At 37.4% G+C, this 15,835-nt stretch overlaps 3 protein-coding genes across 3 annotated transcripts in view; 2 read left to right on the top strand and 1 right to left on the bottom strand.

Annotated features, from left to right (window-relative positions):
- The window catches only part of LOC112046970 (neuropeptide SIFamide receptor-like), a 132,793-nt gene that overhangs the window by 12,844 nt on the left and 104,114 nt on the right, over positions 1 to 15,835 (bottom strand). The window lies entirely within an intron of this gene.
- On the top strand, positions 5,287 to 6,536 carry LOC112046992 (uncharacterized). The gene is made up of 2 exons (XM_024083875.2): positions 5,287 to 5,446; positions 6,039 to 6,536. The coding sequence occupies exons 1-2, from the start codon at positions 5,435 to 5,437 to the stop codon at positions 6,501 to 6,503; spliced, it is 477 nt and encodes a 158-aa protein (XP_023939643.1). The 5' UTR covers positions 5,287 to 5,434; the 3' UTR covers positions 6,504 to 6,536.
- Positions 12,982 to 14,863, top strand: LOC112046993 (larval/pupal cuticle protein H1C). Its single transcript, XM_024083877.2, has 2 exons — positions 12,982 to 13,139; positions 14,412 to 14,863. The coding sequence occupies exons 1-2, from the start codon at positions 13,128 to 13,130 to the stop codon at positions 14,811 to 14,813; spliced, it is 414 nt and encodes a 137-aa protein (XP_023939645.1). The 5' UTR covers positions 12,982 to 13,127; the 3' UTR covers positions 14,814 to 14,863.

Genomic DNA, 15,835 nt, shown 5'->3' with positions numbered 1-15,835 from the left:
CGGTAATTGTGGTCAAATTACAAGCCCTTCGCACGTGTTAAATTGTGTTAAAACACGCGTTTTTGCGGGAGACATTTTAAACATAATTAAATTTATGGAGCTTACTACCGCTTAATTGCAGGGTTATAACCTTAAAGGGTTTATTTAGTGGTTCGAAAAATCAAAGCAGATTATGTAAAATTTAAAAGTGTATTAAAAGCTTTTTAGTAATATTAGGAGAATTTTTGGTAGTTACAAGATTAGACGAGCCAAAGCTTTTTTCTATTCAAAAAATTGCGCTCAGGAACTGTTTGATTTTGTGCCATCTTTGCCGTTCTACCATAGGACTGCTTGGCATCGCAGAGATCTGCACCGCTACGTTATCGATATTCCTCGGACGCGTACCCAGCGGTTTAGTTCCTCTTTCCTTAGTACGTGACGTTGTCGGTCCCGGTCATTATCTTTAATATTATTATCACTACATATCATATTATCATCATTACATATTATTATCACCCGAAGCCAACCTAACCCCATTGGAGTAGCGTGGTGTTTCTCCTATTGAAAGGAAGGCCTAGCCCAGCTATGGGCCGTTAAAATAGGCCAATGTTGTTGATATCGAGTGACTCTATCACCGGAATGAATGATTAAATCCAAGATGGTAAAAAACTCAGAAGTTGGTAAGTATTTTTGTAAGTAGATTTTAAGTTCGCAAAAGAACAAGATATCCTTATCAAGATACAACATGTTTCTTTTCCATCAGATGACCTTGCAGAAGCAATAAAGCTGATTCAACAATCAAGATGCTTATAATGTCTCCATTACAGTGGACTCATCTGTGCTCGTATTTATGTGGCTATTATAGATTTAGTTAATGTGTACGATGGATTTAGTCTAAGTAGGAACGGATTAAGGGGGAAAAATATACTCTGTACAAAAACTTAACTTTTTTTGTTTTTGACAACGATTACAAGTGGCGGTGCAAATTAACATTTTGCGGTGGTTTATCTTTATCGCTTGGCGGAATGTATTGCTGATAGGGTGGTAAATGACCTCAACCGCAATCAAACCAGACAAAATGTCAGAATAAATAGTAATATAAAATCTCTCGAGTTTTAAATCGAATCCAGAATCTCTGTGATTTAAATTAGTTGGTAAATAGGAATAGGTCCTTTATCTCTCACCAGTAATGACTGATTTGAAGATATACACTACTGACATACAGTTTTTGTTTTCAGCCACATAAATACAGACAAAGCCGGCCAACCAGCATGGAAGCAAGGTGGTGATGGCATTCTTTCTATTGGTAAAAGAATTTTTAAATTCGGTTTATAGATCCTTAGAAGGTTGCCTGGTAGAAATTGCTACATAAGGCCGCGTTTTGTAAGTCTTGTTTTTGTAGTTGTGGTGTGAAATTAAAATATATTTATCATAGATTACTCCTTTTAAGCACACAAACTTAACACATTATCTCTTTATAATATTAAGAAAGCGAAAGTTTTCAATACGATGCGTAGTTGTCTACAGATCCTATAGTTTAGAGATCTACAAAATATGTATTTTTAATTAATAGATAATTGATATAAATTATTTATGCGAGACCAATAAATAATATTTGTATACGAAATTTTTGTATAAACAACACAGGAAGTGCGTGATTTGCAATGACATTCGTGCATTTCTCAATTGAAATTCAATGTTATCCATAATACGAGTACGCAATTGCGTTGACCTACTAATTATAAGATTAAGAACATTGAAAAGTTTACATTACTTATAATTCTTGCTAGTCCAGTAGTTAGCTATGTGTTTATTTATACAGTATTTTATCTTGTGTTGTCTTTAAAAGAAATCTCAGAACTTGGGTATCTTTAAAACAAGAGTGAAGATTCTTAGCATGGGAGATAAGGCTCTATCAAACTGACCATCGAGTAATTCGTTAGCTTATATAGGCAATGGCTTACCACTATGTAGTGTTACTATAAGTGATTTGATGGCACAGTGGTATGCGCGGTGGATTTACCAGACAGACCTGGGCAATTTGGTTTTCTTAATTGATTCAGGTCTGGCTGGTGGAAGGCTTCAGCCGTGGCTAGTTACAACCCTACCGACAAAGACGTTCCGCCAAGTGATTTAGCGTTCCGGTACGATGCCGTGTAGAAATCGAAAGGGGTGTGAATTTTTATTCTCCTCCTAACAAGTTAGCCCGCTTCCATCTTAGATGGCATCACCACTTACCATCAGGTGAGACTGTAGTCAAGGGCTAACTTGTAAAGAATAAAAAAAAAGTTTCCACTGGGAAACTACTCATTTCATACAACTACTTAGATTAGAGTTAACAGTTGCGTAGAGTGTGGATGCAGCCTAATACAAATATAGTAATGATAAAGATCTCGCAGGCCTACGTAATGTGTTACAATAACACAGTGTTCACTAACTAAAGCCGAAGGTCGCATCGATGGCAACTTACGCTTATCAGATATTGCCTGCTAAAGGTTTTGTTTGAACGTAAAGGAGACTCTACAATGTTCAATAAACTATTGTTATTAATTTAGTATAGAGGCCCGTACTCTTTATTAAATAAATATTATCGCTAGAACAAAGAATCATACAAAGAGAAACATAAAGAGACATAAATATTTAAGGAAACTGGTTCCAATGTTTTATTTATGTTGATTTTTTATTTATATGCTTAAAAAATAATCCATACTACACAACAACAAAAAACTACTTAAATAGTGTTTAAGTAGTTTTGCAGAAGTAAATAAGCAAGTTTACCAAACCTTTTTACAGTAGCTCGAGAGCAACTAATAGGCCAGTGAACTAACTTCTTAAGAGATGGTGACTAGAGTATTTTGTACTGTAATTTATGTTACGTAAAAGCTTTTGTTTCTTTAACAATTGATATTGATAACCTAGTTACCTATTTATTATTATAAATGTTCTTCGAAATTTTTCGTCAAACCGGCGCATATAATATAAACTTTGCCGAAACCTCCCACTAGCCAGATCTGGACCAATAAAGACAACCTCAATCGGCCCAGCCGGGGATCGAACCGTTGTAATTTCACAGCGCATACCCCTGCGCCACGGAGGCCGCCTGATTTGGACTTGAGCTCAAGGTGCAAAAGAAGACTTACCCAAACTTGAACCTAGTTCATAAAAAAAGGTTTTGTAGTACTGGAGCTTTTTTGAACAGAGTGTTCGGGGAAATGGCTTGCTTATTAATACAGCCACTGAAGTGCATAGTAGCTAATATATTTACAGACATATTAGGCTTAACACCTACACTTCCGGTTGATGGACTTGTACATACAAGTCCATCAACCGGGGTCAAAACTTCACAGGACATCCTGTGAAGTTTTGACGGCCTACGTGTCGCAGTGGCATGCGAAGTGGATTTATAAGACGTAGGTCTCGGGTTCGATCCCCGGCGGGGCCCGTTGAGGTTGTGTTAATTGGTCCTCTCAGAGAATTTAGAAAATCCTCAGTTATGCAGGTTTCCTCACGATGTTTTTCCTTCACCGTTCGAGACACGTGATATTTAAATCCTTCAAATGCACATAATTGAAAAGTTGGAGGTGCATGCTCCGGCTCGGATTCGAACCTACACCCTCCGAAATTGGAGGCAGAGGCCATTTAGCTATCACGGATCTCATTATGTGACCAAAATTGTTATCAAATAAAACCAACCTTATTTTTTTTCATGTTGAAACCATAATAATAGCAATTATCCAATCAGGTAATTACGTACCGACGCTAGTTATTATGTTTGTATAGACGGACCGATGTAGGCGATTATGCAAATCGGTTTAGCAGACACGACACCGACCAAGGTTTGCGGACTACTAGGTACAGTCTATGGCGTTGACCTCAGATTAAGTAATTGTGCATTGTGGTATGTAATTTTAGAGCCCTAGATTCGATTCTCTGTTGGAACTACGAGTAATTTGGAATATAATATATTTAATTATATTCAAAACTAATTCTTCTCTTAAATAAATGATATGTATATAGAAAATGCTAATCTCAACAAAAACAATCACAAGAATAATCTGAGTGAACGAACGTATGATAAACTACCAACGCCACGCGGGTTTACCCGTTTAGTTATTAGTAATATAATCACAGAACATACAGCACTTATGATGTGTAATAATATATATCCGTAAGTATGATCATCATCAAACCATATTCGGTTCAATAGTGAGCTCGAGTGTAATGCTTTAAATCGGTCCAGTAAGTAGTTTCAAAGCTTATTCAATGCCAACAAACAAACGAACGAAATAACGTGGATCATGCTTTATACATGTATTTAGAAAATTTATAGAAGAATTTAAAAGTATTTAGAAAAATTAGGGTCGATGTAGCTATTCGCAGAATACTTTAAAATTTATTTATTTATTTATTTAAAGCACGCCAACAATACACATATTAACCATTAAAAACAGTACAATATGCCACAAAAACTCTGATATGTATATTAACGCTAGGCGCACATAACATTTTATATAATTTCATGTCGACACTTTCACAACATGTAAAAATTTAGCATTATCATGGTAAAGTTTAGCATTATCATGGTATGACCCACTACCACCTATGTTTACTAGTAGCTATGCTACCAAAACTACAATCAAATATGGGTTAAGGTATTCTTGATTCGGTAAAGATCACTACTAGATGTAGATAATCACAATAACCGACGGCTAAACGTGCTCTCGGCACGGAGGTGTAGCTTATTATAACTTTTCATTCATTTCATTTCCAGGCAGAAGATTTTGTAATAGGTATTTAAAAGCTTAATTTTCGCAAACTCGACTTGGGACTCGAACCCAGAAAATTTTAGTGCAAAACCGCACTAGGATATCACCTGGACCAACTAGATAAATTAGAATTAATAATGCCTATCTAATTAAACGTGTACGTCATACATGTACGATGTTATTGGTTAAGGTTAGATATAGAGATTATCGACTTGGAATACACGACACTGAATGTCGCCGTATTGGACCGAGGGCCTACGATAGTCAGACCTACTTCATTTTATAAAGGCAGAAAGTTTGTCATCACATGCTCCTATCATAGAGTTTGGATCGTAGTGACTTTGCGCTTAGGAAGCGGGTTTCAATGATCCAGATACCGTTGAAGTATGATGCTTTGTCCAAGCTATAATTGGCTACCATACTTACTTATGGTAGGAGCATAACTAATACACAATTAACTTTCATAAGATGAGGTGTAACTGACTCTCGCAGGCTCTTAGTCCATATGCAAAACTGCCAATTACATGACGGATGACGTAACACGCGTGCAAATCGATTTATTATCACAAGAAGTCCTCAAGTACGCCGCCCGGTATCTGGGGCGCTGGATTTTGGACAGCATATAAAAAGGTCACACTCGTCCCTCAGTTCATCAGTTGGATACCAGACGTTACAGAGATATCCCAAAAATGCACAAAATTGTAAGTTGAATAAAATGTCAAATAAAAGGTCATTCACCTGTTTTCAAACAGCCTCCAAAAATACAAAAACGGCTAAAGGATGGAAATCCTCAAGGTTTCAGATTCATACCTCGTACGTTGCACTATTGTTGTAATTAGTTACTTATAAACACAGGTGTGATTGGATTATTTGGATCCATTTTGGATTTGCTTAATGTTCTTTTGTCTTATGAGTTTTGGCGTGTTTTACAAAAATTATTTAAATTTCGGATCCCTAAATACTAACTACAAAATTCCCTGGTTATTTAATTACCACCATTTCAAATAAAATATTCAAGAACTCCATTAGTTCTCTCTTCAAGAACTCCATTAATTCTATTGAAAAAAAAATACTTTTTTACGTATTACGAGATTACAGTAATATTACAAGCTTATTTTTATTTTACTGAGCAATGCATTTACGTATATTCTCTCCTGGTGGTCATAAGTAGAAAAGAAAGAATTACATTTTATTATAAATTATTATTCAATGTGTAACCTCAAGAAATCTTCTAAAAAATTACAACAAAAATAATTAAATCAACAAGTTTAAACACGTTTATTTAATTTCCAGATAATCTTCACCGCCATAGTGGCAATGGCCGCCGGCGCCCCGGCTGACCTGGCCTACAACACCTACGTGCCTCTCTCCAAGTCCACGCTGACCACCAGCAGCCAAGCTGTGGACCACGGCAGCACCCATGTCCTCCACACACCCGTTGTACCCTTATCAAAGTCCACTTTGACACACAGCACCCAAACTGTCGACCACGGCAGCACCCATGTCTTACACGCACCCTTGTACACCCATGACGTAGAATATCATGTACCGTTAGCAAAAACAACGTCTACAAAAAGTAGCCAGTACATCAATCATGGATCACTGACCCCCGTGGTTCACTCTTACTCACCAGTGGTGGTTCACTCTGCCCCAGTGGTGTCATACAAAGCGCCCACGTCGTCGATAACACACCACAGCTCGACTGTCCATGAAACTCTACCCGTAGTCAACTCATTGTCTTATTATGCCTTACATTAATTTATATTTTTGTTAATAAACGTTTTTATTTAACTAGATATCTTTTTATTTAACTTATAAAATATTTAAACTACTTCGAATGGTCCAGTGGATTGCCTAGGCTTTTGACTACGGTTCAAGGCCCAGGTCGATTTATGTAATATTAATCCTCTCTTCCTATTCTATATTGTATGCTCAGTTAAAATTGTCAACGCAAAGTTAGGAACCTTACGAATGTACAAAAACGTTAAGCCGTTTGTCCCGATCATTATAGACGGAGAACCATCGACAACCAGACCTTCGTCATTTTATAAAAGTCAGTCAGGTCAGTCAGTCAGGTCAGTCAGTCAGATAGATCAGTCTGACAAATTGAGGAAGGTCTGGGTTTCAGGAACTCTTAGACTATTATCATTAATTTCCGATAATGAGACCAACGTAGGTGAGTATGAGCTCCATATCCTCTCTCCTATAAGGAGAGTATTCAGCCTTGTACTAGGCCGTGATAATGGTCATGTTTTGTTAATATACACAATACTAGCGGATGCCCGCGACTTCGTCCGCGTAAATTTCGATGTCAACTTTACTACTATCCCTACCCTACCCTACCACTACCCCAACCCTACCCAACTCCTACATCTACCCTACCCCTACCCCTACCCCCACCCTACCCCTACCCTACCCCAAACCTACTCTTACCCTACCCCTACTTTACCTACACCCTACCCCCATCCTACCCCTACCCTCCCCGTACCCCTATCTCACCCGTACCCCTATCTCACGCCTATCCTACCCCTACCCTACCACTTCCCTATCCTACCCGTACCTCTACCCTACCACTACCCTAAACCCGGCCCTAAACCTACCCTACCCCTACGCTTCCCTTCCCGTACCCTACCCTGTAACTTCTCTATCTTACTCCTACCCTTAGCAAAATCGGTCCAGTCCTTCGAGAGTGGTGGTATGACCAAGAGACTTCTATGATAATAATATAAAGAGGTAAAGTTCGTGTGGTTGTAGGAGGTAATCTCTGGATCTACTGGACCGATTTGGAAAATTGTTTTACCAATAGAAAGCTACGTTATTTGCGAGTGTCATAGGCTATGTTTGATCCCCATATTCACACGGGAACGGGAACTACGTAAATGAAAACGCCGGGCGTCATATAGCGGAATTTCTGCGTCTTTTAGAAATCTTGTATTATCTCCGAAACTATTTAAGTAATTAACATACTGTAAAGGGTAAATCTTATCTCCATAATATCCTTGTGATTATTAAATAATTTATTTTAATAAGGATTAAAGTTTAGTTGTATAAATAATGACGTAAACCTAATTATATAAAATTAATAATTTTTAAAACACAAAAGGTACTATATCTGCAAATATATAGAAGATATATATAGATATAGGTGTCGCGGACTTTTTTTGTAGAACTTTTAAAGATACATAAAGTCTTCATACATTAAATTCAATTTTACATAATAGTTAAGGCAGCGCATGCGAATAAGTCTGTTTAAGAGGATTTTCAGTCCGACCTGTATGACAAAAACTGTGATAACTCGGCTAATATATATGATACCAATATAAAATATAGCCTATAACACTCCCCGATAATGCAGCATTCTACTGGTGAAAGAATTTTTAAAATCGGACCAGTAGTTCCGAAGATTACCCCATTTAAAAAATGTGACAAACTTACAAACTTACAAACTTTACCTCTTTATAATATTAGTATAGATGAGTATATTTCCTGTACTTTCTTTAATTAAGCGAAGCAACGACAAAGTTCAACCGGACGGGAATTGACCCACTTAAGAGTCCAGCCGCTATAACCATGGAGCCACTAAGGCTTTCGATTAATTATTAGTATTACATAACAAGGTCAACGGCCACGCAACGTCTGTTGTTGTAAAGCACCCAAAGGGCGCTCAACAACAATGAAGCTTACATTTCGCAATCACCTCGTGATGCAGACAGTAATTGTTGTTCTGAAGCTACAAATTGCCCTTCGATACGTGACCCGACGAATAAACGTTCATTTGCTGCAAACTACTGTGAGATTTAATAAGAAAGTGAATAAATATTAATTGTATGTAATATGATAATATATTGTATTCCAAACAATAGCAGAATACGAGTATATTAAACAATGAACATATATTTTGCAAAACTAAAAAGATACAAATCCATTTGAGTATTACGAATATGGTACGCCTTTTTGTAATGATTCAACTGTTAAGGACAGATTTTAGCAAGACATATAATAGCAAAATTACCATAAGATCATTAAAGTTATATGTGGATATACATTGATGATCTTATGGTAATTTTGCTCAATATTTTTTCGATCAATATTTTTTTTTTACTACCACTACTATTATTCTTTTGAAAAAAAAATATTGATTTCCCACTTGCAGCGAATGAAACTACGCTCCAGTTCCTGCTTTACAATGAAAGAACATACCTCAGTTTTGCAATTATTTAGTTCTATGGTGCGTGTAGTATCTTACGTTAGATTAACGGATAGTTAATAAATTAATCCGAAAGACTTATTTGAAAAGACCTCGGGAAGCTACTTCGCCGGTCACCTGACGAGGATACACGCGTCGCGGTTATCCTGCCAAGGTTGGCTTAGTCGCCAACATCGAGAAGGTGCCTTAAGAGTTCCAGGGTCTAAGGTTCAATTACCTACCGATAATTAAACTATTGTCATACCAACTTCGAGCACTAAAATAATATTCGCTTAGTTGGTGAGAAAAAAGGTAAGTAAGTAAATTAGTCATAGTAAAAAGACAGTAAAAAAAGCTTCTAGAAACATACTGATACACACACGAATTTAAAAAAAAATGTATCTTACTAACTTCAGAAAAATATATTTTCAAATTGGATTATTTATTTTTGACGGCCTCCATGGCGCAGTGGTATGCGCGGTGGATTTACAAAACGAAGGTCCTGGGTTTGATCCCCGGCTAGACCGATTGAGATTTTCTTAATTGGTCCAGGTCTGGCTGGTGAGAGCCGTGGCTAGTTACCACCCTACCAACAAAGAGACCGTACTGCCAAGCGATTTAGCGTTCCGGTACGATGTCGTGTAGAAACCGAAAAGGGGTGTGGATTTTCATCCTCCTCCTAACAAGTTAGCCCGCTTCCATCTTAGACTGCATCATCACTTGCCATCACGTGAGATTGTAGTCAAGGGCTAACTTGTAAAGAATAAAAAAAAAATATATTGTCAAACCTGGAGTTTTTTTTTCGCTAAGGGGTTAAAAATTATTTAGATAGATACGCAAATCGATCGAAATACAACACGAGCAAGATCGTACTAAGAATACTGAAAACAAAAGCACCTCGATATACGTAATGACAAAATCAATTTATTCTGTCATTTCTTATCAAAGAGTAAACTCAACGATATTACAACTCGAAAGCGGGTCTTAACTTATATTTCTTGTTCCTCAAAAGGAAATTGTTAATGGAGAGATTATAATCGTAATTTATTTTTAATGTCACTTTTAACAGTTTTGTACATTATTTGTAATTTATTGATTTTTAAGATTATAATGTTGGTTTTAAGCTCAAAGTTGGCTACTTATTTTACACCTCCGTGTCTACAAAAGTTACGCCGTCGGCCCCGATCACTAACACAAACACCTGATAATGATCGTTTAAACTAAACCTCTTTCAAAATAGTTTTAAAATTTGACAGCGTTTATTTGTCGTAATGATAAGACGTCAGTATACACTAGTGAGTACGCGCGACGTGGTTTGAAATCTTTAGTTGCTTACGATAGATATAGACATTTGAATGAATTAGTTTGATTGAAATATAATATATGTTAGGTAAATAATTTTAAGGGCCCTCTACAGAGCTATGTTAAATAAGATATTTCAATTAATTTTTAGTAGCTAGTAGTAGTGTAACTATAAGTATTTGTATCTCGCATAGGTAATAAGCTAATAAACTAATAACATAACATAGATAGTGAGCACTATACGGGTCAATAGCCTAAAATAAGCAGATTTTATTTTATTGATTAAGCCTTTTTATAAGAGGGGGTATGAAACTTAAACTTGCCATGCTCCGATGAGCTTTGACTAGTTTAAAAATTAACGATAATCTAAAAATTAATCTAAGAAACAAAACAATAAACAAAGAAGTAGAATACAAAAACCAATCGTTTCGCTTAGTGATGACAGAATATAAGAATAGGATTCTACTCTTATATTCTGTCATCACTAAGCGAATAAATTTTTATAAGCACTTCGAAATCACAGACAAGTTATATTAGGCACATTATTTTGGTTAATAAGTATTACTGACGCTCAAATTGAAATATTACGAGTTAATTAAGCAGCACATTACATCGAAGTAACAGACAGACAGTTAAATTACACTTGTATAAATACATATATAAAGCTGTCTGTGATCACAAACGGTTGATAGCACGCAAACTCGCAATCATGTCGCAAGGCGCAGCTGCTACCGATTGCTTGTGATGGCTTTTGCGGCTGTTTCAAACAAGTAGCTTTTAGCTTTAAGTTGACAAATTAATAAGAATCAAAGCCTCAATCATCATTGTCAGCATCTCCTTCCAGCTCACTGCAGAGATAAGCTATAGGAAAGGACATTTTTTTTTTGCTACAAGTTAACCCTTGATTACAATCTCACCTGATGGTAAATGATGTTGCAATCTAAGATGGAAGTGGGCTAACTTGTTAGGAGTAGGATGAAATCCACACACCTTTCAGTTTCTACACAACATCGTTCCGGAACGCTAAATTACTTGCCGGTACGTCTTTGTCGGTAGGGTGATAACTAGCCACGACCGAAACCTCCCACCAGTCTGACCTGGAAAATACTAGCAGATGCCGCGCGGTTTTACCCGCGGTTCCCGTAGGAATACAGGGATAAAATATAGCCTGTAGTAATCGGGGATAATGTCACTTCCTAAAAATTTAAAAAAAAAGTCAAATCTGTTCAGGAGTTTCAGAGCCTATTGAATTCAAACAAACAATCAATCAATTAAATCTTTCCTCTTTATAATATTAGTTTAAGTAGTATAGATAAAGTTCTTAATTCACCGCGCTGGCAGCGAACCCCAGATCTCTCTTTTGAAACCAACTGTGCCAGGGAGGCTTAAATGTATCGCCGAACGGATTAGTGTTCCCGTATGACGTGATACCACATAGAAAGCTCCATAATTGTATCAGCAGAATGATCTTATACCTCTTCCAACCAACCAACCAAGTTACCATCCTACCGATAAAGACGTAACGCCAAGCGATTCAGCATTCTGGTACAATGTCGTGTAGAGACCGAAGGGGGCGTAGATTTTCATCCTTCTCCTAACAAGTTAGTCCGCTTCCAGCTTAAATTGCATTATTACTTACCATCAGGTGAGATTGTAGTCAAGGGCTAACTTGTAAAGTATAAATTAAAAAAAAACGGTAACTTTAGAGTGTATTATTACTTAACATCAAGTTTACCTAATGGAAGACTGACGCAGCCGATGGCGCCAACTACTCCATTATACCAATTATAATCATGTACCGCATGATATATTCTAATTAGGCATTTCATGTCCACGGTATTGCGGGTTGCGAAACTTGCACTTGAGTGTACTTGGCATCAGCCTACTGTCCGCCGCTGCCGAAAACGTTTTATGTATTCATATGTTCTGCCTTGTTTTACTTGATACGTCACGTGTACATGGAGGAGAAAGCTTTGGATGTGGCATCGGTTAACATAAATGTTTGTGGATGTATTGTGTTTTGTTTACAAGCCAATATTATAAATAGATTTAGTTTAAAATTTGTTAATACAGTTTAACGACTACTTACAAAATAAAATAATTACATTTGAATTTTAATTATTTTTATCATTGAGATTTAAATGATCTTTTATCTAAGTAGGTAGTTTGTAACTTGAATTTTCATTTTATCTATAGTTATCTCTAAAGCTAAACTTTCATATGTAGTTTTAGTTTTGGTGGGTTAGTAGTTGGTTTGGTAATATCAATATGAAACGACCGATACCTAAACATCGTTGACTAATCATATTCTATGAATCCCCATGATTTACGTAACAACATGATAGGTTTAGTGAGAAAAATACGAAAAATAATGACGTCACATTAAATTTAATAAAGCGGAATTCATTATGGCTACTAAAGTCAGTGTTGGATTTCTAGTAACGAAAGAGACATTCGACAACGCAGACACGATATGCTTTATTATGCATTCAGTTATAATAATATAACTAATTAGCAATGATAAATGATATAAAAAACAACCTTCCTCATCTACAAACACAGTACCGTTGACAACCTTCTTGTTGTCAACGGTACTGTGTTTGTTTTTCTCGTTTAAGAAAAGTCATAGTCATGCAAATGCAAAACATGCAAAAATGCAAAACATGCAAAATCTTTTATCTGAACCTTCAACTTTAACGTTTTGTCAAGCGTCAGCGAATACCTTCTCCAAATAAGCTCCGACTTCGCAACTCCATGGCCGAAATCCGTCAAGTACTATGGTCGGCGCCCATTGTAAAGTTTCGGCGGTCAGTATAAATACCGCCGCCCGCGGTGCGACTGTTAGATAATTCGGCAAGTTCCTCCCGACAACAACTCACCACACCACCAGCAACATGCAGGGACTCGTAAGTTGAACTTTCATTAAGACGGGAAAATACAAGAAAATTCTCCAACCTTCTGCGTAAGCCGGATTCCCGTGGGAATCTCTGAATAAAAGTAGTGTACTATTCCAGACTGTAATCTATCTTTACACCAATTTTTATTACAAGTGTTATAAATAGTGTAGCCCCACTATATTATCTTATAGTGAAGGTATTTTTATTATTTTATTCTCAATCGGATATCATTAGTGCATTCTCCATTCTTACATCTCTCAAAATCAAATTTCAATCCATTTTATTCAATGAAAATTGAAATTTTAAACACTATTAATTGAATTGAATGATTATTTTCAAAACATAATGTAAATTTGTTTTGTAGATTAACAAATAATTCAATTTTGAAATTGATTGCGATCCTGATAAAGAAAATAATCCTTTAATAATATGATGCAGATAGAACTGATGAAAAGAAAATACCCAAGCAATATTTCATTAGGTCCAAACAATTTGAAATGTAATGTAAAATAAACTTTCTACTAACAGCGAAATCTAATTGTTCAGTAACTATTAAGACTTTCAAACTATGTATCTAAAATTTAACTGGATCATAGAGATTTGAGATATTCATGCGATTGCCTACAATAGAGATCAAATTGATAGACATATAATCGAAAGAAATATTTTCTTATTGGAAAACTTATAAGAATCCATAAATTGATGTGTCCGTATAAAACTTTGAATTGAACAAGCTAAAACTAACTCAGCTACTTTTCAAGTCAGTAATAGCCGTACGTTTTATATTTATATTGCAAAGAGTCTATTTATCTATCTATTCATTCATCATTTAAACCTCTTCAAAATTATAGTTACAGTATCATCGAAATTTAAATAGTACTAAAATACACAATACATACAGTAAAATTTCTAGCTCATATCCAAGCCACTTTTTATTACTCGTTAAATTGGATACTTGACGTAAAGAGTGGTACATGAAGTCAAAAGCAATGTGTCCAACCTGCATGAGTGACTTGATTGTCTATTACTATATCAATCTAATCGACCCTATTTACCAGATAAATCGCATGCAAACTGTGGAACCAACTTCGCACTGTGGTATTTAATTATATTTTTATTGAGGGGATGATATAGGGCGAATAAATCCATCAAAGACAAATAAGTAATGCCTTTGATGTTGCAAGATTACATAGAATACTCAACACATATTTTTTTTAAATGACCATTTTCTGACAATAAAAAATACTATACACACTCAAAGTGTTCTTATTTGTGCTACAGGTAGTATTCGCCGCTGTACTGGCCTGCGCCGCTGCCGCCCCAGGTCTTCTTGTCGCCCACCAACCCGTGGTGGCAGTCCACGCCGCCCCAGTGGTCCACGCTGCCGTCCCAGTTGTGGCCGCCAAAACCACCATCACCAAGAGCAGCCAACTCGTCAACCACGGATCCCCAGTCGTTCACGCAGTCCACACCCCCGTCGTGACCGTCCCTGTTGTTAAGACCGCCGCAGTGGTACACGCTGCCCCTGTTGTAGCTGTCCACGCTGCCCCAGTGATCCACACCGCCCCTGTGGTCCACGCTGCCCCAGTCGTCATCAAGACCGCCCCCGCCGCTATCGCTCACAGCAGCTCAGTGGTCCACCATGCCCCAATCAAAGCGATCCCCGTTGTTGCCGTCCATTAAGTATTCCATTAGCTTACGATCCTTAGAATAAATTGTTGACCTACCCTTAATTTGTGTTTATTTACCCTTTATAATAAATGCCTTTAAAATAAATAAGAATCATTATATAAAGGTTGATGGTACAAGTAGACAGCCACGATGACATGCTAGATGTTGTTGGATGGAAAGCCACCTTTTTTTCATACAAGTTAGCCCTTGACTACAATCTCACCTGATTGTAAGTGATGATGCAATCTAAGATGGAAGCGGGTTAACATGTTAGAAGGAGGATGACAATCCACACCCCTTAGGGTTTCTACACGACATCGTACCGGAACACTAAATTGCTTAGCGGTACGCCTTTGTGCGTGCGTCAGCAGCGTTTCTCAACAGGTGGGCCTGAAAATGAACATGGCCAAAACAAAAATAATGTGTAATGCTCATGTATCGCTCCACCCAATTATAGTTGAGAACGCTGCACTCGAAATTGTAGACGAATACATATACCTAGGACATATGATCCAGTTAGGTAGGTCCAATTTCGAGAAAGAGGTGAACCGTCGAATCCAACTCGGATGGGCTGCATTCGGGAAACTTCGCGACATCTTTTCGTCCGAAATTCCTCAGTGCCTGAAGACAAAAGTCTTCGAACAGTGCGTGTTGCCAGTGATGACCTATGGTTCCGAGACTTGGTCGCTAACTATGGGCCTGATAAGAAGGCTCAGAGTCACACAGCGGGCGATGGAACGAACTATGTTAGGAGTATCGAATCAGAAATGAGGAGATCCGCAGAAGAACCAAAGTCACAGACATAGCTCAACGAGTTGCGAAGCTGAAGTGGCAATGGGCGGGGCACATAGTTCGAAGAGCCGATGGACGTTGGGGTCCCAAAGTGCTGGAATGGCGACCCCGCACTAGTAAGCGCAGTGTTGGCCGACCCCCCACCAGGTGGACTGACGACATCAAGCGAGTCGCAGGGATTCGCTGGATGCAGATGGCTCAGTATCGTGATGTTTGGAAGTCCCTACAAAAGGCTTATGTCC

Source organism: Bicyclus anynana, chromosome 10 (genome assembly GCF_947172395.1).
Source record: "Bicyclus anynana chromosome 10, ilBicAnyn1.1, whole genome shotgun sequence".
In the NCBI taxonomy this organism is placed as follows: Eukaryota; Metazoa; Arthropoda; class Insecta; order Lepidoptera; family Nymphalidae; genus Bicyclus; species Bicyclus anynana.
Note: the sequence above shows the minus strand (reverse complement) of the source record. Positions and strands in the feature narration are given on the sequence as shown.